The sequence below is a fragment of the Sorex araneus genome, chromosome 4 (genome assembly GCF_027595985.1).
Source record: "Sorex araneus isolate mSorAra2 chromosome 4, mSorAra2.pri, whole genome shotgun sequence".
Classification (NCBI taxonomy): Eukaryota; Metazoa; Chordata; class Mammalia; order Eulipotyphla; family Soricidae; genus Sorex; species Sorex araneus.
In genome coordinates, this window is record NC_073305.1 from 54,577,965 (window position 1) to 54,602,723 (window position 24,759).

General features: G+C 53.0%; 1 protein-coding gene across 1 annotated transcript; it reads right to left on the reverse strand.

Moving 5' to 3' along the window:
* Positions 1-881: 881 nt before the first annotated feature.
* Positions 882-23,600, reverse strand: FAM3D (FAM3 metabolism regulating signaling molecule D). The gene is made up of 9 exons (XM_012934491.2): positions 23,576-23,600; positions 21,060-21,167; positions 17,112-17,132; positions 13,486-13,603; positions 9,933-9,991; positions 7,116-7,166; positions 5,348-5,432; positions 4,309-4,435; positions 882-971 (listed from the first exon to the last, which is right to left on the reverse strand). The coding sequence occupies exons 1-9, from the start codon at positions 23,598-23,600 to the stop codon at positions 882-884; spliced, it is 684 nt and encodes a 227-aa protein (XP_012789945.1).
* Positions 23,601-24,759: the final 1,159 nt, after the last annotated feature.

The window sequence follows — 24,759 nt, forward strand, 5'->3', positions numbered from 1 at the left end:
AGACTGCAGAGCTGAGCGTGCTTGAAGGAACAGACCTGGAGGAGAGGGCTGACAAGCACTGCTCTCCGGGGCCCCTGGGTGTCGCAGCCTTAGCGGACAGCCTTGCCTTTCTCCATAAACCCCCTCTGCCCCAGGAGTGATTCCTAGACTCCTACCCCAAACTGGTGTCCTGGGCTAGACTGTGTCAGGGCTGCGGGGCAGGCCACGGGCGACAGCCAGGAGGCGCCCCTGCAGCCTGCCCCAGTCTTTCTCAGTGACCCCCACCCCGAGAGCCCCCCACCCCTGCACCCAGCGCTCAGGCGAAGGCAACGCGCTCAGCTCCACCCTGGGGCTTCTCTCTGATCCCACGGGCCTCCCGCCTTCTCCCGGGATCCCAGGCCCGCTCCTTCAGGCTCCAAGAAATCCACCGTGGCTGCAGCCTCCTTCCCGCCCAGCCCCTGGAGCTCAAGGTCTCCTTGGCCCGTTCTCAGCCTGCCAGGAATGACCCCACCTGGTCTGGCCCGTCCTTCCTCAAGGGAAAGCGCTTTGTGCTAAGAGGTCATGACATTCACCCAAATCAGCAAAAATAAGATTTACTTGTGCTCAGGGGCAGGAGGGTGGGGGGTGGGGACAGTGTGGCCTCTGTGGCCCTGACTGTCCCTGCAGGACAGCATGCCCTTCCCGCCTTGGCAGTCCTGCCCACCGCTTCTGGGGGCGCCGCCTTCTGGGGAGGGTTTTGGTTCCTGAGAGGGCAGCTGGCAGCGGCCAGGGGCTCGGCAAGGCCCCCTCTGCTGCCCTTCTCTCTTCTCTCGCCCCAGCTGTGGCCAGCCGGGAGCTCCGGCTCCGCTCGTCCACCAGGCGTGAGCTCTGCAGGACCCGGCCCAGGCCGAGCCATCAGTGGCCTAGAACAACTTTCGGGACACACAGCCCTCTATCTCCACCAGCTCGGGCCAGTCTGCGTATTTGTTCTCTTTCGGGTTGTTCTTTAAGAACTAGAGAGAGAAGAGAGAGAAATGCTGGTCACAGGAAGAAGGGCTGATGAGGAGTCACACCTGCATTACATGGGCATCCAAACTTAAATGTCTTCACCGCCGCCAGAGCCTGGTCCCTTGGGAAATGAGTTGGTGTGGGATATTACCAGCCCATTTCACAGAATGGGAAACTGAGGCTCCGAGGGGATGCAAGTTGCCCAAGATTTCAGATGGGATCAAGGCCTAGTCATGGGGGCTGGAGTGATAGCACAGCAGTTAGGGCGTTTTCCTTGCACGCGGCTGACCTGGGTTCGATTCCCAGCATCCCATATGGTTCCCCGAGCACCGCCAGGAGTAATTCCTGAGTATATGAGCCAGGAGAGTAACCCCTGTGCATCGCTGGGTGTGACCAAAAAAACAAAACAAAACAAAACAAAACAAAATAAAAACCCCAAAAACAAGGCCTACCTAGTCATGGCCTCCTTTGCCACGTGTGGGCGTGGTTTGGAGAACCAGCCCTCTCCTCAAACCCTAGCACCCCTCTAAGATAATGGAAACAACAGCAACAATAAGAGGAAAAATCCTAGCCATCACTATTATTTTTTTTCAGTACTAAGTACTTTACCTACAGAGTCTCCTGCCCCCGTGCCTGGCTGTCTTCACCAGGGCCCCTTGGAGGGGGCGGGTTGAGTTTCCCTCCCTGCCCTGAGCAGAGCCCTGACAACTGAAGACCTCCAGAACCCAGCCACAGCCATGCTCAAGGCCACTCTCCACATGCTCAGATGAGCCTCATGCGTGAAGGAACCGGCAGAGGAACCCAGGTGTGCGAGATCAGGGTTGAGACTTCCAAGCCTTCTTGGATCGGAACTGGGCCTCTTCTGCCCAGATCCCCTATTTTCCAGTAGCTAGGCGGTCACACCCACAACCTGCTCCCTGTGCCGTGTAATCCCATCATTGGCCAAGATCCAGAGATTATAAAACAAAGCTCCTGGAAGCGCACAGCCACAACCTCTTACTGTCTAGTTCTCCCTCTCAGAGAACCCTGCAAGCTACTGAGAGTATCCCACCTGCACGGCAGACCTGGCAAGCTCCCCGTGGCCAAAATAGTAACTTGTTTGATATGCCAAAAACAGTAACTATGATGGGTCTCATTCCCTTGACCCTGAAAGAGCCTCCAATATGGCACCGCTTGGAAGGGCGAGTAAGGAGAGGCTGCTAAAATCTCAGGGCTAGGACGAGTGGAGATGTTACTGGAGCAAATCGATGAACAATGGGAAGACAGTGACAGTGATACAGTGAAGTACTTTACCTAAATTCTCTTTTTAGGAGGTGGGGTGGGACAAGGCCAGATTTGGGTCATACCTAGCAGTGCTCAGGACTTACTCCTGGCTCTCTCTCAGGGGATCACTCCTGGCACTGCTTGGGGACAGCACATGGGGCTGGGATGAATGAGGCAAGTGCCTTAACTCTGGTGCTCTCTCTCAGGCCTGCCCAGCAATTCTTTTTTTTTTTTTTTTTTTTAATTTTTGGGTCACAACTGGTGATGCACAGGGGTCACTCCTGGCTCTGTACTCAGGAATTACCCCTGGTGGTGCTCAGGGGACCATATGGGATGCTGGGCATCAAACCCGGGTCGGCCGTATGCAAGGCAAACGCCCTACCCGCTGTGCTATCGCTCCAGCCCCCCAATAATTCTTGAGCAATGCTCATGTCTGTAGTTAAGCTTCACATTAAGTTCTAAGAAGTAGATACTCATCAAGTGATTTCACTGATGGGAGAACTGAGGCATGGAGGGCCCATATGATTGCCCATGACCCCTCAGCAAGTGGTGGAGCCGCTGTTCAATATTGTCTGATATTAGTCACCGCGTTACTCGAGCGGGCACCAGTAACATCTCCATTATGAGACTTGTTATTGTTTTTGGCATATCGAATACACCACGGGTAGCTGGCCAGGCTCTGCTCTGCGGTCGGGATACTCTCGGTACCTTGTCGGGCTCTCAGAGAGGGATGGACTACTCAAACCCGGGTTGGCCGCGTGCAAGGCAAACGCCCTACCCGCTGTGCTATCGCTCTAGTCCACAGAAAATACATTCAGGTACAATGAAAGGGCTCAGGCTCAGGGGTAAATGGCGAAACCGACTGTTGGAATAACTGGATCATGCGTAGGAGGGAAAACCACCTACACATGCAACTTCTTTACAGCCTGTCCCAGGGTCCAGGGCGAGCCACAGGCCGAGCACAGGCCCTTGCTCACTGGCCCTGAACACTGTTGGGAGTGACCCCAACGTCACCAGCGTCCCCCTGCAGAGCACCAGCCTCTGAGCATGGTAGGGTGTGGCCCCCCAACCAAAAAGCCCCCGATTCCCGTGAGTGGCTTTAATCACATCACGCTGCGTTTCGGGTGATGGGCCCCAGTTAGCGGATCTGGAACATCGCACCCGAGTGTGGTGCCGGCGTTCCCGGGAGTCTGCGTGCACAGTTGCAGGACGGGGCGCTCCGGGGAGGGGAGGCGGGCAGAGCTGATGAGAAGCACGCTGGCGTCTGCTCGCCCCGGGATACCCGGACCCGAGCGGGCCGGCTCCGCCCTCTCCGGACTGGGCTGTCGGGGGTGGGGGGGGGGGGGAATCCCGCGGGAGCCCGCCCGGCTGAGCCGGCCCAGAGCGCGCACCACCGCTCGTCCTCCCCTCCAACCCGCTCCTGCCAGGACCGAGCTGGCCTCCCCCTCCTCTCTGTCCCAACAGAGTCCGCCTCGGGGGCATGCTGAGTGCAACCATCACTCCGTTCCTTCCGGCCCATCTTCCTCCCGGGTGTCAGTCCTGCACCCAGCTGGGGAGCCTTCCCCGGCACCCCAACCCCACCCGGGGAAGCCAGCTGCTCCGGACAGAGAAGGGCCAGCACTGAGCTGGGGGCTCTGACCCTGCAGCAACCTCCTCCCCTCCCCCATCTTCTCCATCTCCCCTCTGAGCACCTCCCAGCCGCCTTGTCCTGGGTCATCACTGGGTTGTAAGCATGGACCCTCATCACTGCACCCGCTCCCACGCACTCCAGTGCAAGAAGTTCATCCTCTCCACAGTGAACTTGGAAGGGGCTTCAGGGCCCCCAAGGGAGATGGAGAACCCGAGGGAGAAGGGGCTTGACCAAGGTCGTAGTTGGAGCCAGAATCCTAGGCGCCCGATCTGCACCCCCTTCCTTGTCTCCCCTCCATCCTTCCTGTCACCTCCTCCTTTCCCTCCGCGCCTGTCTCTGCATTTCCATGGGACCCGCCTCCCTCGGTGCCCTGGTGGACCCGGTGCTCTGCCCTCTGGGCTCACCCCATGCAGCGGGGGATGGGGAGGCAGAGGTGGGCCCGAACCCACCTTCTCGTAGGGGCTTTTGCTCTTGCCATGCCTGGCGCCCATGAACACCCAGCTGTCCCGGAAGCCCAGCTGCTTTGCGTAGTTGCTGCCCAGGTCCGAGAAGAGCTGCCGGATGCTGTCGTCCATCCTGTGGAGGCGCCGAGAGCAGGTGAGAGGGATCTGGGCACCCAGCCCCTGCCCCGCGCGCGCGGCGGGGGGGGGGGGGGGGAGGCGCAGTGATGGGGAGGCGCGGTGGAGGTGGGCTGCGGGGTCACTTCTCAGAGGCCGCCGAGGGGGCGGCGGGGAACAGCTGCTCATGAGCAACTGGAAGTAGCTGAAAGGTGCAGTCTCAACCCTTGACATAATCATTGTAAAAACTCTTGCTTTGCGGACCGGGACCCCGCGGCGACTGGGGCTGTCCAGCCAGAGGCTCAGTGCTCAGTGCTAGATCCGGAGGTTGCCACCCTGGCTGGAGCCACAGTGCCTGGGATTACTGTGCCACCCGGCCGTGCCACGAGGTGCTGTATTGTCTCCTGCCCGGCAACAGTTTACTGATTGATTTTTGTTTGGGCGTCACACCTGGCAGTGCTCAGGGGCTACTCCTGGCTCTGCTGGCAGGAATGAGTCCCAGCGATGCTTGGGAGACCAGGAACTGAACCTGGTTGTACAGGTTTGCCATGTCAGGACAAGCGCCCCACCTGCTATGTATTATAGCTCCCTTCGCACAGCCCCCCCCCCCAATTTAAATCTATTTCCCCCATTTTAATCTATTTCCTCTCCCCATTTTAATCTGTTTCCTTCCTCGTTCTGCCCCATGGACTGAGGGGTCGTACCTACTTCTTCCCCTCTGCTCACTTCACCCCAAAGGGGTGAGCCTTCTGCATGTCTTCAGAGGAGGCCTGGCCTGTCACAGACCCATGACGTGTGCCACTGTCACTGTGAGGCCTAAGACCTGCTACACGCTGACCTAATGACCTAAGTGGACAGAGACACCGTTTCCAGCTTCCCATGCCTGAGAGTGAGTCTGTATGGAGCACCCCCCACCCCGAAAGTCACTTACTTGGTTCCAGGGTCATCGTAGGAGGCCACCAGCACCAGAGCATCCTCTGGGATTTCTTTAAGGAAGACCAGCAGGACCTTTGGGTCTGGGATGGGGGAGGAAGGCAGAAGGAGAGGTGGTCATGGAGAGGAGACCCTACTTTGCACGCTCGTTCAGGTCGGGGGATGGGGTTGGATGTGTCTCTTGTGCTGAGGAGCAGCTGAGGTGTGCCCTGGTCCACGGAAGGCCACATGCAGGGCTACAAAGGGACCCCCTCGGGCTCCTCCGGCCCTGTTGGAGGCTCCCGTGGTGGAGGGTGGTGGCCAGAGAGTGGCATAGTGAGATCAGCGCCACCCCATTAAGTTCTGAATGCTGCCCAAGGCGGCCCCTGGTCCCTGTCCCCATCCTTAGCTAGGCCTGCAGCAAGGAGACCCAGCCGGGCCAGCTTCAGCACAGGTAAGTCAGTGCCCCGTCACAGGATTGTGTGAAGGTGTGCCCACGTGACCAGAGCAGCTCAGGAGCACATGTGTGTGGAGGGGAAAGAACCAGAGAGCTTGTAAGCTCTCGGAACTGTCCTGTGTGGGCCCCTGGGGGCTTCTGTCTTTGGGCCGGCCAGAAAATACCTGTCCCTTCAAACAACCGGAGTACCGGAGAACAGACGACTGGTTAAAGAAACTTTGGTACATCTGCACAATGGAGTACTACGCAGCTGTTAGGAAAGATGAAGTCATGAAATTTGTTCCTAAGTGGATGGTTATAGAGAATCTGATGCTATGTGAAATGAGTCAGAAAGAGAGAGACAGACATAGAAGGACTGCACTCATTTGTGGAATATAAAATAACATAATGTGAGACTGACACCCAAGGACAGTAGACACAAGGGCCAGGAATATTGCCCCATAGTTGGAAGCATGTCTCATGAGCTGGGGGAGAAGGCAGCTGGAATAGAGAAGGAATCACTAAGACAATGATGGTTGGAGGGATTGTTCAGGATGGGAGATGTGTGCTGAAAATAGATAAAGGACCAAACGTGATAGCCTCTCAGTATCTATATTGCAAACCAAAATGCCCCAAAGTAGAGAGAGAGTGTGGGGAAAATTGTCTGCCATAGAGGCAGGGGGAGGGTTGGAAGATGGGGGGGGGGATACTGGGGACATTGGTGGTGGAAAATGTGCACTGGTGGAGGGATGGGTGATCGATCATTGTGTGACTGAAACTCAAACATAAAAGCTTTCTGTTTCTCACAGTGACTCAATAAAAAAAAAGCCACACACACACACACATACACACATACACACAAAACCACCCAATGACCTTTACCCCATGGGGAAAACCAGACTCCATGCCCTCATCCATAGCACTCTGATTCACACCTGCCCCGTCTCCACTGGCCATTGCTTTGCCTGAAGGTCTTTTTGGACCACCATATCCTGCTTTGCACTCAGGGACCATCAGACAGCTGGAGGATGCCCAGGGAAGAGGGTTAGGAGCACCCCAGCACCCCTGTGCCCCCGGAGTAGCTCCAAGGCATGCATTTGACATTGCTCCTGCGTCCTCAGCAGTCCATGGCTTGGTAGCTGATGGCCCCCAGAGCCACTCTGGACTTGAGCCCATTTCAGCATCTGTGCACTTGAACTTGAGCCCATCTCAGCCTCTGTGCACTTGAATGCGTTTATGTCTGGGAGAACCCAGGCAGCAGGATAACCTCAGCCCCCACAACCCTCCTCTTTCCTGCTGCTCTTCCATGGAACTAAAGGAAATAGCACAGTCCGCTCCTCAGCGTGCCTACCTCCAGAATACATATCAAAAGACTTGTACCTCAGCGTCATGCCTGTGGATCCTGGGGAGAAAGAGCACAATGATTATTTCCTGCCATGCATTGCTCCATCTGTCATTTTTGTGGAAAGAGGATCCTTTTTTAGTTTAAGGCATACGAATAGAACAATGATGGACTAAAGTCCGGTCTTGTGGAAAGAGCTCAGGAGTTAAGTAGATGCTCAGTAACTGTGGGGCTGATGGGAGAGGCCCAAGGCTGGAGCGAATGATGGTGGCTCTGGAATGGTATGGAACAAAATGGGATCTAACCAATCTGGGTATTCCTAGCATGAGAACCAATGATATTTATTTATGTACTGGGTTTTGGGGCCACACTTGGTGGTGGTCCAAGGCTGACTCCTACTTTCGCACTCAGGGATCACTCCTGGTGGTGCGTGGGGGACCATATGCAGGGCCATGGATGGAACCTGGGTCAGTTCTCATTCCCCAAGCAAGCGCCTTAATCTCTGGACTGTCTCTCTAGTGCCAAACGATATATATTTTCAATAGGTGAGCTATATAAAAATTTTTTATATAAAAATAATTTTTACTAGAATAATTGCAGTGAAAGTTTCCACACCATCGTCACGATTTCCACCTAATCATGGAACCTACAATTTGAGCCTTCCACTCTCTTGAAGGCAAAGGTACTTTCAGTGGGTCAGATTGTACTCAGTGTCCTGAGTTCAGCGATTGCAAGGAGTTTGTGGCCATTCTAGGTCCTAAAGAGAATCAAGTGTTCTAGAAGAAAGTCGCAGTTCCCACTTTCTACCACTAGATGGAGGTGTTGTAGAGGGGATGACGACGCTACCCGTCCCGTTTTCTGCCTTTCCCACCCCAGACTCTGGATTCCTTGAAGCAGGTGGGCATAGGGTCCTGGGCAGTGGCAGGCCTCTCCCTGCTGGTGGGTGGGGACAATGCTCACCTTGCAGCCCCCGCCCCCCCTGAGAACCACCAGTGTCTGAGCACCAGGGGCATTTTGTTTGGATCCCTAATAAATCTTGACCTTGTTTATTTGTGGCCTTTTCTGGAAGTGCTGGTGCAAACGCAGTTTGGGCAGTTTCAGGGACAGCTCTGTGCCTCTGATGAAGCAACTGTCTTCAGCAATCTTTTCAGATGAGACCCAGGTGTCCCCGAGTGGCAGCCGGGTGCCGTGTGCTTGCCTAGAAACACATCTAGTTGGGGAAGGTCGTTGAGCTGAAGGAGTGAGGCCTGGAGAGCCAGATCTAGGTCATCATCATGGCTGCGTATCCTTGGGCTCATGGCTCACCCTCTCTGAGTCTCCCTCCCCGTCTTCCCTGGAGCACAGGTGTACTGAGCATGGCTCCATTCCAGGTCACCCTGAGGCTGACACTAGCCGGGGCCCAGGAGATGCTTGGACAGTGCTGGCCATCAGCGTTCTGGATGGTTGTTTTCATCAGTGGCTTTTGTGCAGGGGAGCTCCCGCTCACTTCAGCCAGGTCAGCCCATTCCTGCACTCTCCCCTCCTCTCTCGGGGTGGGGGCGGGGGCGGGGAGGTGGGTATTGGGAGGGAAACAAAAGCTCCTCTCTAAGTGTCTGGTGTCCAGCCTGCCTCCGAGTGCTCTGAGCCCTGCTCCCCACAGGAAGGAGGACGTGGGCTTCTCCTCAAGGGTCCAGAGGACAGTGGCCCAGCTCAGCCGCCCTGCCTCCCAGCCCAGCTCCTCCCTGGCTCCCGGGAAGTCGGCCAGCTTGCCCTCGGGCCCATGAAGACAGGGCTGTGTGTGGGCTCCAGTCCTTGGGGAAGGGGAGGGCTCCTCGAGAAGCAAAGAGCAAGGCTACGATGCTGGCCAGGTTGTGGTTCACTTCCCAAGGGGGTTCACATCCTCTACAAAAGCACCTTGTTTCACCTGAGTATTCATGATCCACCCCCTCCCCTCTCTCCTGGGAGTCTCTGAGCTGCAGGAAATGGGGAAATGGTTCTTAATAGTGTTTAAAAGCCAAGGCAATGAGGCGAAGAAGGGGGGTGGGGTGGGGTGGGGGTGTGGAAGGATCTTGGGTCCTGAGCCTATGTTGATCCTGGTAGGTCACCCTGTCCCACATGGTGTCCCTGACCCCTCTGCTGATTACCGTGGGGACTCTGGGGCTCTCTCCTATGCTTCCCTACCTCCTGTGCCCTGGCCTGGGGAATGGAAGTTTCTGGAATGGGAGCTGGCCTTCAGGCCCCTCTCAGAGCCTTGTGAAGTCTTCCTACTACCCTGTTTTCCAGGTCTGTCTTCCCGGAGGGACATGCAGCCTTTTGTCTGCCAGCCCTGCTGCTACCCCAGGCCTGCTCTCACCCCTGCCAGCTTCTGTGCTTCGACCACTTGAACCCGTCTCTGCTCCATGCACAGGGCTGCCCTCGCCTGGAAGGAGCCCCTCCTGTTCCTCAGGCCTCAGCCTCCCCTAACTCCCTCTCACCCCAGCTCCCAGAGCCCAGTACATTATGGCTGTCAGGGAACTTCATGGACTCCCCTGGGTGCAGTGAAGCCGTGTGTGTTCTTCTGGCTCATGGCTGTTCCAAACCTGGCCCCCAGGAGCTGCTGTCACTACTGAATGACTGACTGACTGCATGAATGCATGCGCTGCTTGCCCTAAGCTGTCCTTGTGTATAGGTCTGAGCCGAGGCCCGAGGCTGCCGTCACATTTCAGGGTCCTGGGCTGGGACGGAAGCACATGCACGACCCGGGCCTGACCAGAGCTGCAGGCAGGACCCTTCCCAGGGACCCTCCCTAGGAGCACTGGGATCTTGGGGCACGCTGGGGGCCGGGGCTGGTGGGAACTGGCAGCTCACCATTCACCAGGGCAATGTTCAGGCCTCGGCCCACGTTGTTTTTCACAGGACTCATGATCCTGAGGAAGAAAGACAGAACACACGGGTGGGTCCTGGTGTGGAGTGGACGCTGACGGGGATTTGAACTTCCCAAGCTGTCGGGGCTACCCACTGGCTCCTGCAAGGGCGGCCTGGGCTGGGTTCTTGCGTGGGTCTCAGGCACATGTGGCTCTAGAATCACTCTGGGAGAGGGAAGGAGGTTTGGCCTGCAATGGCCCGGGGGTGGGACCGTCCACCTCCCCAGATGCTGCCTGAGAGGGCAGGGCCTAGAGAGTTGCTGCCATCCGTGCGTCTGGGCCCTCGCACCCCCACGGGCAGCCCGGGCCCTGCCCTCCCCCCCTCAGTCCCCCCGCCCTGCAGGCCGGCAGTCCTCAGGGCTGCACAGCAGAGCAGCCCGTGCCCCTGGCTCTGCACCTACGTGGGCGCATTCCAGTGGGTTCCATCCTGGGCGCTGTGCAGGGAGATCCAGAGAGCAAAGCTGTCTTCTCCGTGCTGAGTCTTTGTCCATGCAGCTAGTGGCCTCTCTTCATCATGTTTGTTTTTTTTTTCTCTTCCCAGCAGAGAAAACAGAGTTGAGTGGCAGAGGAAAGCAAAGCTGAAGCTGAGGTGTCAGGGAGTTCTTGTGTGAACTTCTGGATCCCGCTCATCCTGGAGCCCACTGCGAACCACCAAGCTTCTGGTTTTGCCTAAGTTGGTTGGTGTTAGGTTGAAAGGACGGAGACATTCATTTCTGCCTTTTCTTGTTGGATGAGCTTCTCTTGGGGCCTTTCGTGCGTGGGTTGGAGGATGGCGCAGTCTTTTTCAGGCCAAGCAGAAGCCCTGACACTTGGTTGTATCTCAAATTTGTTGCCTAGACCTGAAGCTTTTCCTTTCTTTTTAATTGTAGTTGAGGTAACATAGTTGCAATAGTATTAATGTGTGCACTTTTGGTGTGCCAAGTTATTGCGCCTCTACCAATATCTAAGTGCCCAACCCCCTCCACCACTGTCTAAGCTTATGTCACATCCAGTTGACTTTTTTTCTCCTTACCCAGGCCTCCTCCACCTTTGCCAGCTCGACTAGAAAACCTCAGTTCTGTAGTTAAGGTCCAAGGGTTTATTTTCATTGAAACTGTCAATTTCCTTGCTTTGTTTCTTTACATACTACAGATGAGGGAGATAATGTGGTATCCATTCTTCTTCTTAGGACTTATTTTGCTCAACATGATACCCTGTAGCTCCACACACATTTTAGCAAAAGGCAGGTTTCATCTTTCTATCGAGAGTATCCCACCCACATGGCAGAGCCTGGCAAGCTACCTGTGGAGTATTTGATATGCCAAAAACAGTAACAAGTCTCACAGTGGAGACGTTACTGGTGCTCACTCAAGCAAATCGATGAGCAATGGGATGACAGTGCTACAGTGCTATTTTTAAAAGTTCAGTACTACTCCACTGTGTGTATATGCCAAAGCTTTGTTACCCTCCCATCCAACGTTGGGCATTTGACTTGTTTCTGTATCTTATCTAGAGTAGGGTTCTTAGCCCTGCGAAGAACTTAAGTGTGTATCTCTTCAAGCTAATATTTTTGTATTCTTGTTATAGATGTCAGTGAGTGGAATTACCAGGTCATATGGGGGCACGGTTTTTAATTTGGGAGTCTCCATGGTGGTTTCCACAGAGGCTGAATCAGAAGACACTCCTACCAATAGTGATGTGGGTTCCTTTCCTATTCCATCTCCCACCACACCCCCAATGCTGGTTGTTTCCTTCCTTTTGGACATTGGCCATTCTTATTTGTATGAGATATCTCTTGGACTGGAGCAATAGCACAGCGGGTAGGGCGTTTGCCTTGCATGTGCTGACCTGGGTTTGATTCCTCTGTCCCTCTCAGAGAACCCGGCAAGCTACTGAGAGTATCCCGCCCGCATGGCAGAGCCTGACAAGCTACCCGTGGTATATTTGATATGTCAAAAACAGTAACAGCAAGTCTCACAGTGAAGACGTTACTGGTGCCCGATTTGCTCGAGCAAATCGATGAACAATAGTGCTATAGTGCTACATGAGATATCTCATTGTTTTGATTTGTTTCCTCCTGATAATAAGTGATGATTAACACCTTTTCATATTCCTATTGGTCATCCCTATATCTTCTTTAAGAATTTCCTGTTCATCTTCTCTCACTTTTTGGATGGGATGACTTTTTGTTGTTGCTATTGTTGAATTTTGTGAATGCTTTATTTCTCTTAGATGTTAGCTCTTTTTTTTTTTTTTTGGATTATGTTTTATTTTATTTTGTTTTGTTTTGGAGTCATATCCACCAGTGCTCAGGGGTGTCTCTTGGCCCTGCATTCAGGAGTCACTCCTGGTAGTGCTCAGGGGACCATCTGGGATACCTGCCGAAGATCAAACCTGGGCTGGCCATTTGCAAGGCAGACAGCCTATCCATTGTACTATGGCTCTGGCTCCGGATATTTATCCAGCTCTTTACCTGACGTGTGGTGTGCAAATATTTTTCTCCTATTCAGTTTATTTTATTCAGTTTATTTTAACCCGTTTCTTCTTTTCAGTACAAAAAAATGTCAGTTTGATGCAGTCCTATTTATTTTGTTGTTGTTGTTTTTTGTTATTGTTTCTGTGGTTCAAATCAAGTGGGTTCAAATCAAGACATATCTGAGGTCTATGTCCTCCCAATATCCTGGAGAGTTCTGCCTGGTATTTTCCCCCTACTATATCTTTTATGGGGTCCAGTCTACGATCAAGGTCTCTAGCCATTATGAAAGCCAGAGAGATAGTACAGTGGGCAGAGTACTTGATCCCTGGTGCTCCATATGGTCCCCTGATCCCTGGAACAGTGATCCCTGAGTGCAGGACCAAGAGTAAGCATGTAGCCCCAAAGCCAAAACAACAAAAAGACCAAAGACCATTATGAACTAACCTTTGTGTGCAGTGTGAGAGATGGGTCCAATTTCATCTCTCTCTCTCTCTCTCTCTCTCTCTCTCTCTCTCTCATGTCCCTATTTAGTTTTCCTAGCACCATTGTTGAAGAAGAGGTTTTCCTTGCTCCACTTCATGCACTTGACTCCTTTGTTATTGACGAACTGTCAGACATCTGAAGGCTTACTTCTGAGCTCTCAATTCTATTTCATTGTGGACCTTAATCTCGAGCATTCCGTGTGGGTAGACCCCTCCTTAGGAAACCCAGCAGCCTCGTCGTCAGCAGACCTGCTTTCCAATCTTGGCCATCACCAATTAGTGCGGTGGCTCTTGTCCTAGCTTCAATTTCTTCAGCTTTAGGAAAGAGATAATAACAGCCTGACTTCTGGAGTGCTGGGGGATTGAGGCAGTCAAGCATTTACCAAGGGCTTCACAGACGCAGAAGCTGGCAGGACGGGCCTTTCAAGAGCAAAGGAGGTCCACGGAAGGCACTGGCTTGTCTCTGTGACCAGCTTCCCCAGCCCCTGAATTTGCTACTGAGTGGCTAAAGGAGTGAATGAATGACAGAATCGAAACCCAGGACCCTCCCCAACACTTACATCTCATTTTCGAAGCAGATGGAGGGGCCCACCACATTGGCGGCCCCGCTTAAGACTTTGAATGCGAACTTGTTGCCTGGGCAGGGCTTGTTGAGGTCACACTTGTGTTTCACCATCTCTGGGGAGGAAACAGACCAACCTTGGTGGCTGCCACTGCAGAGGGAGCTCAGGGGATGAGGGCTGGGGAGACCCAGGGTGCAGGCAGAGGATCCCCGTTCCCAGGCCTCCTCCCCGAGCAGCTCTCTTGGACCATCTAAGATGGGAGAGGGGCCCCTTCCAGTGCGCTCACCCTGCCTCCAGCAACCCCGCCACACAGCTCTGTGGCTGCATAGCCAAAGCAACTTCCGGCTTCTGCATCTGGACTCCAGCCCCATGTGGCCTGGCTCTCACTGGCCCCAGGGTAATGGGAGGAGGAGGGTGGGGCAACCTCTGCCCCAGAGTTACTGTGATGAAAGGATTCTCTTAAGAACCTCCCTCTTGGGCCCTAGTAGCCTTTTGAGCTCCCAGAGGCCCCTCTGACAACCTCTTTGGGGGCGGGGGACAAGCAAGTGGGTGGGGTGTGGCATCAAGTGTTCAGCCACTTTGTACTTTAACTTCCTCATCTGAGAAATGGAACAATTACGGTGCCTTCCCTCTGGATTCTTGTGAGGGATAAAGGAGAACAGGCCAAGGCTGTTGCTATTCTCATCCATTTGCCCCTCACACCCTGGGCACTGCTGTGGCTGGACCTCAGGAGACAATAGGAGTGGCCAGTCCTGGCCCTCTTGCTTACACTTGAACCCCACTGAGAAACCCGTGTTGCCCCTCTGATTGTGGGAGCCTCTTTAAGACTCATGTTCTTTCCACGAGGCCCTCACAGGGCACACCCAGGAGGCCTGCTAATGAGACCCTCTCTGGATGGAAGCCCCAAACAGCCATGGGTCTGCATGTCCTGCTCAGGGTCTTGGCCAGCTGGGACCATCCCAGTGCACTCAGCCTGCCAGGTTTGCATTAATGTAAATGCATGTTTCCCACCCCCTCCACTGGAAGGCCCTGGGAGACATGGTATAGGGCACACCCCCCTGAGGAGTGGGCACCAGGCAGCCCCATGCAGGGCCTCTGCATGAGCCCAGCCTGCATGGCTCAGAGCAAACCCGCAGCTCTTCATGGAAGCTGGTGCATGTCTCGCCTTACCCCAGCCCTCAACAAGGGTTCTGTGTCCGGGACCTCGCACACTCCATGAAGTCTGTGTACATATGGACCTGGGCGGGCCTTGGAGGCCTCCCGTGGCCAGGGGCACCAGGGTCTCCGGGACCCCTGCCAGCCTGGAGGGAGTCAGGAGAACACAGGGACACAGCTCCAAGGGAGGTTTGGTGAGTGATTGGCACCTGAGCTAGTCAAGGTGCCCTGACTGAGTTGAGTGCCACCCATGCGGGCAGCCGCTAGAATTGGGCCCCCTTGGAACATGCCTGTCTTGGGCTCACCCTCCAGCCTTCCCCCAGTCTCAGCCCATCGCCAGGCAGTGAGATCAGCGCGAACTGGGACTTCTCCCGGGGAGACGGAGGGAGTGGAGACCCCCGGGAAGGGCTGTTCAGGAGAGAATGGGCATCAGGCCTTTCTCAGGAGAGTGGGGTGGACTGGGACAGAGAGAGCTGACTCTTCTGCCCCACTCCCCGCCCCAGACCCCCAGCAAGGAGCTGGCTGAGGAGGGATCATCCTCTTCATTTTTTTTTTATGGGGTGGGGGTGGGGGGGTGGATACCCAGCAATGCTCAGAGCTTACTTCTGGATTTGCATTCAAGGATCACTTCTAGTAGGATCGGGGGACCATTGAGGGTTCTGGGGATGAAACCCATGTCAGTCACTTGTCAGGCAAGTGCTTTACCTGCGGTGCTATCTCTCTGGCCATAAGAGCCTCTTTTATATGCTATGGGGCCCCCACCTATGGCCACAGACCCGTAAATTGGGGAGCCAATTTACTCTTGGGACCAGAGCTTGCCACCAAGGCCAGAGGGATTACTCCAGGCCTCAGGAACAGCCTATGCCGAGTGCCAGCGTCTAATCAACCGCAGCTAAGCCTGCTAAACCCAGTGTCAACAGGTCGGCTTAAGCAGACTTTTCTGGAATTGATTTTCTGACCAACCAGCCTTCACAGTCAGGATGTTGGGAACTAAGATGATGCCCAGGGTTCTTAGCCACTGGGAAAAAGACTTTTTTGCTCTGGGTTTGGGCTCAGAGGGTGTCCCACTCACTGCCCAGCTGCTCTGTGAATACTGAGAGGTATTGCTCAGAGTACGTTGCTGAGTGCTGGTGTGATCTTCAGCGATGTGCTCTGTGACTTAGCAGGAATCTCTCCACTCAGCTCTGCCAACTTTAAGATGAGGGGGGTGGTTTCCCAGAGCTGTGAAGCAGGGTTCCTCCGAAATGTCCACAGAACCACTGAGGCTTCAAGAGACAGTGTTTGAGGCTTGCTGTGGCTCAGCAGGCAAGTGCGAGATTGATTGGTGATGCCTGCCATGGGCTGGAAGGCCACCTGTGTGCTTGGACTTGGGACCCCCTATGGCAGATAATGCCTGCATATTTCAGCAGAAGATGCTATCACTTAGTGTCTACTTCAGAGAGGGTGTGGGTGAGAGGTTTGTCTTGATTCTGTAAGCAACCCGTGCTCTGTGGAGTCCCACAGTGCACTGGGGCTCCCACGCCCATCTCGGTTGGATGAGATCCTGTCTGCTCCCCTCCTCACACACCATCAGGTGGTGAACCAAGTTGGGGTGGACTGGGACTGTTGTTACCTTTTCAAAGAGGTGTTGGGAGAGTGGACTCTGATCTAGAGAAGTTGACTCCTGCCCCACTTGAGCTGGATTCTGTGGCTCTGAGCCTCAGTGACCCCAGCTATAAAACGGGCATACTTCTAGCACCTACACAGGGTTTTGGGGAGGATAGCTCGAGAGGCCTGTGGGATTATGAATACAGTGTCTGGCCCATAGTAGGCATCACTCATCATCATCATCATCATCATTGTTATTATCGTCACTATCATAGCTCTCCTTCTTTTCTGCCTTCTCTGCTGTTGGTGGCTGCGGTCCAGGCTGGAACCTCATTCAGAAGCCAACAGTGGTGGACATTCTGCACTCCTCCACCTCTTCTCCCCTCCCTAACTGCAGCCGAGGCCCCCTGAGACCCATATTTCAGCCTCCCTGAAGCTGTCCCTGAGCTTATCTCTCTGGCAGCCCATCCTGGAGCCCAGAGATGAGAATCCCACCTTAGTGTACATGGCATATCTTCCTGCACAGACAACCAGCACCCTTTCCTGCTGACCTGTGGGGACCCTGTGGTGCCCGTGCGGCCCCTGGCACCATGGAGCAGACCTGGGGTCAGAGCAGTAGTGAGGAGCCCAGGCCCCCCTCAGAGCCTGCGGGGCGCCAGTGTGGGATAGTTCTGTGACAGAGAGGGCAGGGGTGGCCCAGATTGTAGTCTGGGGACGGTCACGTCTGAGCCTTCCATGCTGGTCTGGCAGGCTGAGAAGGAAGGGACACCCCCACCACAGGGCTCAGGGGCTTCGAAGGGTCCTGACTGGTCATGGGAGGGACAGTTGGAGGACTCTGGAATACGAGGGCCTGGGGGTGTGCAGGGGCTGGGGATACTCACTGATGTCCTTGCGGGATGAAGCTGTGGGAGAGATGACAGAATTTGGTTAGAGAGGAAGAACACCCCACTGCCCCCAGCCCCTACAATGGAGCTTGGAGGCTGGGAACTGGGGGTGGGGTAAGGGACCTAACAGTGACACTTACTGGGCCACTGTAACCAAGCAGGGTCCCCCACGTGCTGGTGTGGTAATGAGCAAAAGCCTCATGACGTCTGGGAGTCCTCTCTTCCCACCACACCTCTTTTACACACAAACATGCACAGATACATACATGCATACATACATACATGTAGATGTGTGCATAAACACAGAGACATACAGACAAACATGTATATACAAACACAGATACACCGATGTGCACATAGACTTATATGACTTATACATATACATGGGCACATGTACACAGGCACACAAACACACAATTACACCATCATAGACACATACACGTGCACATATACACAGATACACAAACACACAGACATGGGTACATGTACACAGACATAGGCATGCAGACCCACGTACAAATGCCACCCAGCTCCCTGACTGCCAGTGGGGGCCTTTGCTGCATTCCCCCAGGTGGAGGGGATTGGGTGGGGAGGTCACCCCTCAGGGACCCAGCTCTGTGCTGTTCCCCCACCCCACCCCCTGCCTCAGTAAAGGGCAGAATTCTGCTGCTGTTGTCCACAGTGAGTTGGGGTGCCTCTTTCCTGATCCCCACTATCTCCCTGGGTTTGGTGCCCATGGCCACTCCCTTCCTCACTTATCTTTCCTCTTTACCACAAGTTCCTGCAGTTCTTGGTCACAGTCTCCCTGAATGACAGTATGTCCCTGTGCACGCTGAAAGGTTGGATGGATTTACCTTTCAGGGAGAGCCCCCGCCTAGAACCTGTCGCTTGATCCTCCAGGCAGCTAACTTGGAGGGCCCCCCACTGACTCCAGGCTGAGAAGCCATATAGGATTGCCGGTCACGGTACCCCATTTCTTGAGATGGCCTTTCCTGGGCGCCATGTAGAAAGTTGGGTGCTGTCATGCTTGTCCCAGGGGAAGGGGCTGTGGAATGAGGCCAAGGAACAGACCGCAGAGGTGGGGATCCAAGAGACAGACTCTGGGGACTTGGTGGGGGCCCCTGATCCAGCCACCCCTGAAACCCACTACCCATGTATGACCTGCCTATATGTTTCAGGAACCCTATTTCCTTGCCTTCAGTTTGAGTTGGGCCTGTAAACCCCACCTGAAAGAATCTAGCTTAATTTGCCTGGTAAATCAGGAATTCGTAATCTCCTACCTGTGCCATGATCTCTTTGTGGCTTGAGAACTTTCTTGGAATGAATTTATTCCCAACTCTCTTGAGACACTTGGCACTTCCTACTTCAACTTATTAAATGCATAAAATAAAATAGATGGTTTCCTTTATAGGAAACAATATATCAACATAATTAGAAAAACATTAAAAATAAATTTGTGTTGCCATGATGTATGTGCTTCTATAGGAATGCACTAAATAATAAAATGGGTGTAGGTGCAAGCAGGTTAGATTCTGTGGTGCGGGGAGTGGAACATGGCCCCGGCTGCTAAACCACCTTCCCATCCTGTATGTCTGTGTTTGTGTTTCCTGAAAGAATCTTCTTGCTTCTTTGGTTCAAATCATAGCAGGAATCACGTGATCCTCATCTTGGGGTCCCTGGCACCTACTCCCAAATAGCCATTTGATGATCTTTGTTAGGGGCATGGATATGACAAATCCCAAAGAGTTGATTCCTGAGAGGGAAATGATTTCTGGGCCTCCTTTCCCAGTCTCTTGTCTCCTGGCTTGAGCTGGGGCCCCCTCCGTAGGGAACACTCTGTGAGCTGCGCTCTTGATGATCAGGGATCCTCTACTCCTGGAGCTGAAGATGGGGTGACTGGTTTCTCCCTCCCTTTGTAGACTGATGAAATGATTCGGCCACTAATTTTGACTATCTCCATCTTTGAGATCTTGGTCTTTAGGAGGAAAAAAGTGGGATTATAAAATCCTTCTCTTCTTTCCTTGCATTCTTTTTCTTTTCTTTTCTTTCTTTTTTTGTGATTTCAATAACCAAACCCAGGCTCTTACACACTCATGGCAAGTGCTCCATCACTATAGATTTTGGGTTCCCATTCTTCTTATTATTCTGACATATACAAACAGGATTTGGGTAAGTTTTTCAATCTTTCTGAGCTTTTCTTTTCTCAGACCATAGAAAACTGCCCTGTTAATCACCCATGGGACAATTATGCAACTTAAATGAGACTATGCATGTAAAGTAGTTAGCATCACTTATCCAACACTAACCCATGCACCCACATTCATCATCTCTCCATCCATTCATCATCCATCCACCACAACCTGTTCATTCATCCATTACCCATCAGTCCATCGACTGATCCATTGATTGATCAATCATCTACCTATCTACCTATCTATTCATTACCCATTCATCCATCCATCCATCCTCTATCTATATATCCATCCAACAAACCAACCACCATTCATCTATCATGCATTAACTTTTCTTTCTTTCTTTCTTTCTTTCTTTCTTTCTTTCTTTCTTTCTTTCTTTCTTTCTTTCTTTCTTTCTTTCTTTCTTTCTTTCTTTCTTTCTTTCTTTCTTCCTTCCTTTCTTTCTTTCTTTCTTTCTTTGGGTTATACCTGGTGGTACTCAAGGACTACTTCTGGCTCTGTGCTCAGGGATTATATGAGGTTCTGGGGACCAAATCTGTGTCAGCTGCATGCAAGGCAAGTGGCCCTACCAGCTATTCTATCTCTCCACCCTCTAATTTTTCTTATTAAATGCTTACTAAGCATTTTCTCTGTACCAGGTGGTTACAGAGATAGATTTACACAAGATAAAAGTCCTGTCCTTGCTTTCAGGAAACTAATATTCTAGAGGTTGGAGATAGGCAATAACCAAGTAACCAAACAAATAAACAAGATGAAAATGGTTGATACTGATGGGGTAGCACAGCGGATAGGGCTTTTGCCTTGCATGCAGCCGACCCGGGTTCGATTCCTTTGTCCCTCTTGGGGAGAGCCCGGCAAGCTACTGAGAGTATCCCGCCCGCATGGCAGAGCTTGGCAAGCTCCCCGTGGCCTATTTGATATGCCAAAAACAGTAACAAGTCTCACAATGGAGACGCTACCAGTGCCCGCTTGAGCAAATCAATGAAGAACTGGACGACAGTGCAGTGCTACTGATGGGGTGAAGGAAACAGGCTGACCTGAGGGAGGGTATGATAGGAGAAGGGGACATGCTTAAAGCTGTGGAGGCCTAAGGCCTTTGAGCAGGAGGTTGAGAGGAGTTGGCCTGCGGAGGTCTGTAGGGGTCTTCTAGGCAGAGGAACGATCCTATGTCATTGGGTTCCCTCAATTCAGAGGCAATCGTCTCCCTCCTTTCCTCTCTCCCACCCTCACTTTCCTCTCTCTGTGCTTTTCTTATGCCTTTCCTGCTGGGGTCACACTTCTGAAAGGCTTTGGTGCAGGTACGTGTTTTGGAGTAGGCTTTGGAGCACTTCTCTGTTCTCCACGGGCTCTCAGCAGTTGGGGGGACTCTTAGTCATTTAGTTTTGTTTTGGGGCCATATCTGGTGGTGCTCAGGGCTTACTCCTGCCTCTGAGCTCCGTGATCACTCTTGGTAGTGGGACTCGGGGGACCATATGGGGTGCTGGGAATCGAATCCAGTTCAGCCGCATGCAAGGCAAGCGCCCTACCAGAGGTACTCTTGTTCCCACTGGGGGAATTTCTGCTTCACTCTCTCTCTCTCTGGAGAATTCTTCTCTTGCTCTCCACCTCTCCTCACCTCAATAGCTGAGGGACCAAAGACAAGCTCATCCTCTGCCATGTCTGATTGTCTCCTGGGCCCCCGAGGGTGGTGGGATGGAGGGAGAAGAGATCCTCGCCCCTTGCTCCATCCACAGGCCCTCTCCCCACTCACCCATCCAGCGGGGCAGGCGGATCTCTGTTGTCTTAAACTTGGGGTAGTTGAGGATAAAGACCCACAGGACGCCCACAGCTATAATGAGGACCAGGAAGCGAAGCAGAGCTGCGGAGCAAGGAGAGGTGGCCGTGACTTCCTGGTGCAAGGTCATGGACAAAGCATGGGGGAGGCTGTGCCGAACTCTCTGGTCCAGTGAGGTGGGGTCGCCAGGCCCCATGTGACAGGGTCAGATCCCGCCTGTACCCTAAATCATGTGGAGAGACCACCTGGGAATCCACGTGGTGATCAAGGGGTGAGATTGTGCTACATTAGTACACGCCGACATCCCCCAGAGTGAGACCCAGGAGGGGAGAGCGTGGACTTCACGTGGCCCTCTGGAAAGGATCTCTAGGGGGTAGGCCTGGGACTTGGCACCATGGCCCTGTGCGCTGCCATGAGGTGGGGGAACTGCATCTGTGCTGTGGACAGCCTGGAAGGTGAGCCCTGGCCGGGAGCTGGAAATGCCAAGCCCAGAGCATAAAGACAGTTTCTGCTGCTGTGCAACTTCAGACAGGAGCTTGACCTCTCTGAGCTGTGCTTCTTAATAACAGAGTGGGCATGTTGTAGCTGACACCAGGGAGCAGCCTCAGGGTGGTTTGGGGGAATGTGTTGCACCCCCATACTTCACTCAGCGCCCTCTGGAAGCCACCACAATGTGATTCACAATGTTGCCCGCTACAACACACATTGGCCATATGAGGAGAGGGGGAGGCCTCCCAGGCCCCCAGCCCCACTACACGCTGGCTGTCTAGATATTAGTGGATGGGCCCGATGGGGTCTGACCACTCAGACTCCCTGTCCTTCTCCCCTTCTTCGCTCCTTCCTGTGCCTGGAGCCTCCAACCCTTTTCTCAGCTCCAGCCTCTTCAGAATTCATTCCAAGCTTCCTCCATCCTTCCCACAACCCTTCTTGGCTTCACCCTTTTCTATTCTGAATGCAATGCAGCCTTTGGCTACATAGGAGTGGGCAGGGGTGGAGAAGGTCCCTTGGACCCTGTGGCATGGGGTTTAGGTATGTGGGGTCCCTCCTCTTTTGGGGCTCAGCATGACTCCGGGCACTCTGAATCCCACTGGGGTCTGTCCCAGTGCCCCTTTCATGCCAGCTGCTGGCTGTGTGAACAGCCTGTGTCACAAGGTCAGTCTCCCTCCTCATGGCCACTCCATGAGCTGGATGTTGTCAGTGCTCAGAGGAGGACATTGAGGTGCTTGGAGAGGTGCTCATTTGGCTGGTAAGGGACTGGGTTGGTTATCAACCCAGGGAAGCTCACAGATTCCCAAACTTCTGCTCTTCACTCTCTCATGGGCTATTTGGGACTACAAATGAGGTGCCTCGATTTACCTGTACTAACAGGATATGTGGGGATGGGTCAAGGCCTCTTCTCTCACCCAGGCCCCATGAAGAGTCTAGGTCTCTTTCCTTCTGGCCAATATTTTGTCCCTTGCTTCCCATAAGAATCCTTAGTTTCCAAGATGGGCCAGTCCCTGTGGTCTCTCTAAGTGGGGCATCTTGAGCAAGATTTCTTCAGTCCTTCAGCTTATATTCTAACCCGACCTTTTGAGAACAGGTCAAGTCAAATGACTTCCAAGTCCAGCCATATTCAGACCTTCTTGTGACCTAGGTCCCTTAGAGATGCTCTTACCTGAGGCCCTCATCCTGAGCAGGGGAAGAGCAGCTTAGGGTCAGCGTGAGCCTGTGAAGAGAGGAAAATGGAGTTGGGAAGTTTTTTGTGGAGTCTGAGAGTGCATGGAGCTGGAGTTTAGGGTTAGCCATTCAGTTTAGCTCCTCACTATCTGTTCTTTGAAGCAGGGGGCACTCTCCTTCTTTCTTTTCTGCTTCTACCTTTCTTTCACTTATCCTCCTGGAATTTTAGACTCAATTCAACATATCTGTTTTGAGTGCTGAGACTGAAAAGGAAATTTAAATGGAAATGATGGAAATTGGAGAGTTAGAGGGTTCTATCTAGATCAAATATTTTGTTTGACCTACCCAACTCTATGTTCACCCACATGTCCATTCACCTACATGTCCATCTATACATCCATCCATCCATTGATAGATCAATCAATCCATCAATCTATTGATCCATCCATCCATCCATCCATCCATCCATTCATCCATCCATCCACCCACCCGTCCATCCGTCCATCCATCTGTCTGACCGTCCGTCCATCCATTCGTCCGTCTGACCGTCCGTCCGTCCGTCCATCCATCCATCCATCCATCCATCCATCCATCCATCCATCCATCCATCCATCCATCCATCCATGCATCCATTCATCCCTCCAGTCAGCCAAGAGACATCAAGCTTGCTAGTCCCAGCAAAAGTACTAGACAGCAGATGCTCCAGTGAGTTCTGCTGATTAATGGAAATTGAGAGCAACCATCTCTCATATACTAGATGATTTTGTGCCAGACTCTAATACCCCACTTTAGGGGCTAGAGAGAGACTGAGACTATCTAGAACTGAAACTCACCAGCTTTAAGTTCAGGGATAGTCATCTTGCAAAGGTCCGAGTCGGAATTTGGGGCTGCTGCCCACTCCCCATAGGGTCCTACTGCCAGCACTTCTTGTCTCGTTGGAGGGTCAGAACCAAAGTCTACCCGTTTCCTGAGTCTCGAGGTCCTGGGGTAGGTCCAAGAGTAGGCCCCTTGCCAGCCCCATCTCTCCTTTGTGCCACTACTTGGGACTGGGAAATTCTAGGCAGTCTAACAGCTATGACCCCTCCCCCTGTCCTGAGGCTTCTGGAGACTCACACAGAAATGGGTGGTAACTATCCAGGTCTTGGACCCTTCCCAGCCAGCTGGAAGTTCTCACTAACTGCAGTGACTTATTCCATTACTCTCCCTGCCTCCTCCGCACCCCAGAATTCTATTTATCTTAAGAATCTATCTTAACAGACATGGCCTCTGATGCCCAACTGCCAAGGACCAGGTCAGAGACAAAACACTGGCTTTGATGCCAGACGTAGAGGTCATGGCAGTGGGTCATTGCTGATATTTAACTAACAGCAACTTTGTGAGCAAATTGACTTCTCCTCAGGAGAATTCTAAACCTTCTCCCACACACTTTGTCCAGAAAGCTGAGAAAATTGAGCTGTCCCCAGGCTCCTATCACTGAGATTTTGCAAAACTTTAACTTTCTGAAATTCAGATATTCACTGTCCCCATTCCAAATATGTGAGCATGTTGGGCTTTTGAATGTTCTTGCGATGGGACCTATAGTCCAGGAGCCAGGCCTCTCAAGGAAACTCAAAGGACATTGTGAGGGAAAGGGGATTCCTTTGTGTGGATGACTCACACACAGGAGAGTTGCAGATGGGACAGGAAGGATGGATGTCGACAGGTGACAGTAATGCAGACAAACAAGAATATTCACAGAAAGTGCACAGAGATAAAGCTAGAGACACAGAGACAAGGGCATGGGGACTGGAAGATAAGGGAGAGGGGGAAAAAGAGTGAAAGAGAGAGAGAGAAGATGGGGAGAGAGGGAAGGAGATAAAGGAGATGGAGAGAAGAGGAGAGTAAGGGAGGGAAAGACAGATTAAGAGACAGAGGGAGAGGGGCTGGAGCAATAGTACAGTGGGTAGGGTGTTTGCCTTGCATGCGGCTGACCCAGGTTCAATTCCCAGCATCCTATATGGTCCCCTGAGCATTGCCA

What these genes read in the sequence shown, in the direction of transcription:
- FAM3D (XM_012934491.2), bottom strand. Translation starts at nt 23,600, where the DNA reads ATGACTATCCCTGAACTTAAAGCTG. An exon ending in CCGCCTGCCCCGCTGGATGG is followed by an intron (nt 17,133 to 21,059) that starts GTGAGTGGGGAG and finishes TCTCTCCCACAG; the next exon opens with CTTCATCCCGCAAGGACATC. An exon ending in TACGATGACCCTGGAACCAA is followed by an intron (nt 4,436 to 5,347) that starts GTAAGTGACTTT and finishes GCGCCTCCACAG; the next exon opens with GATGGACGACAGCATCCGGC.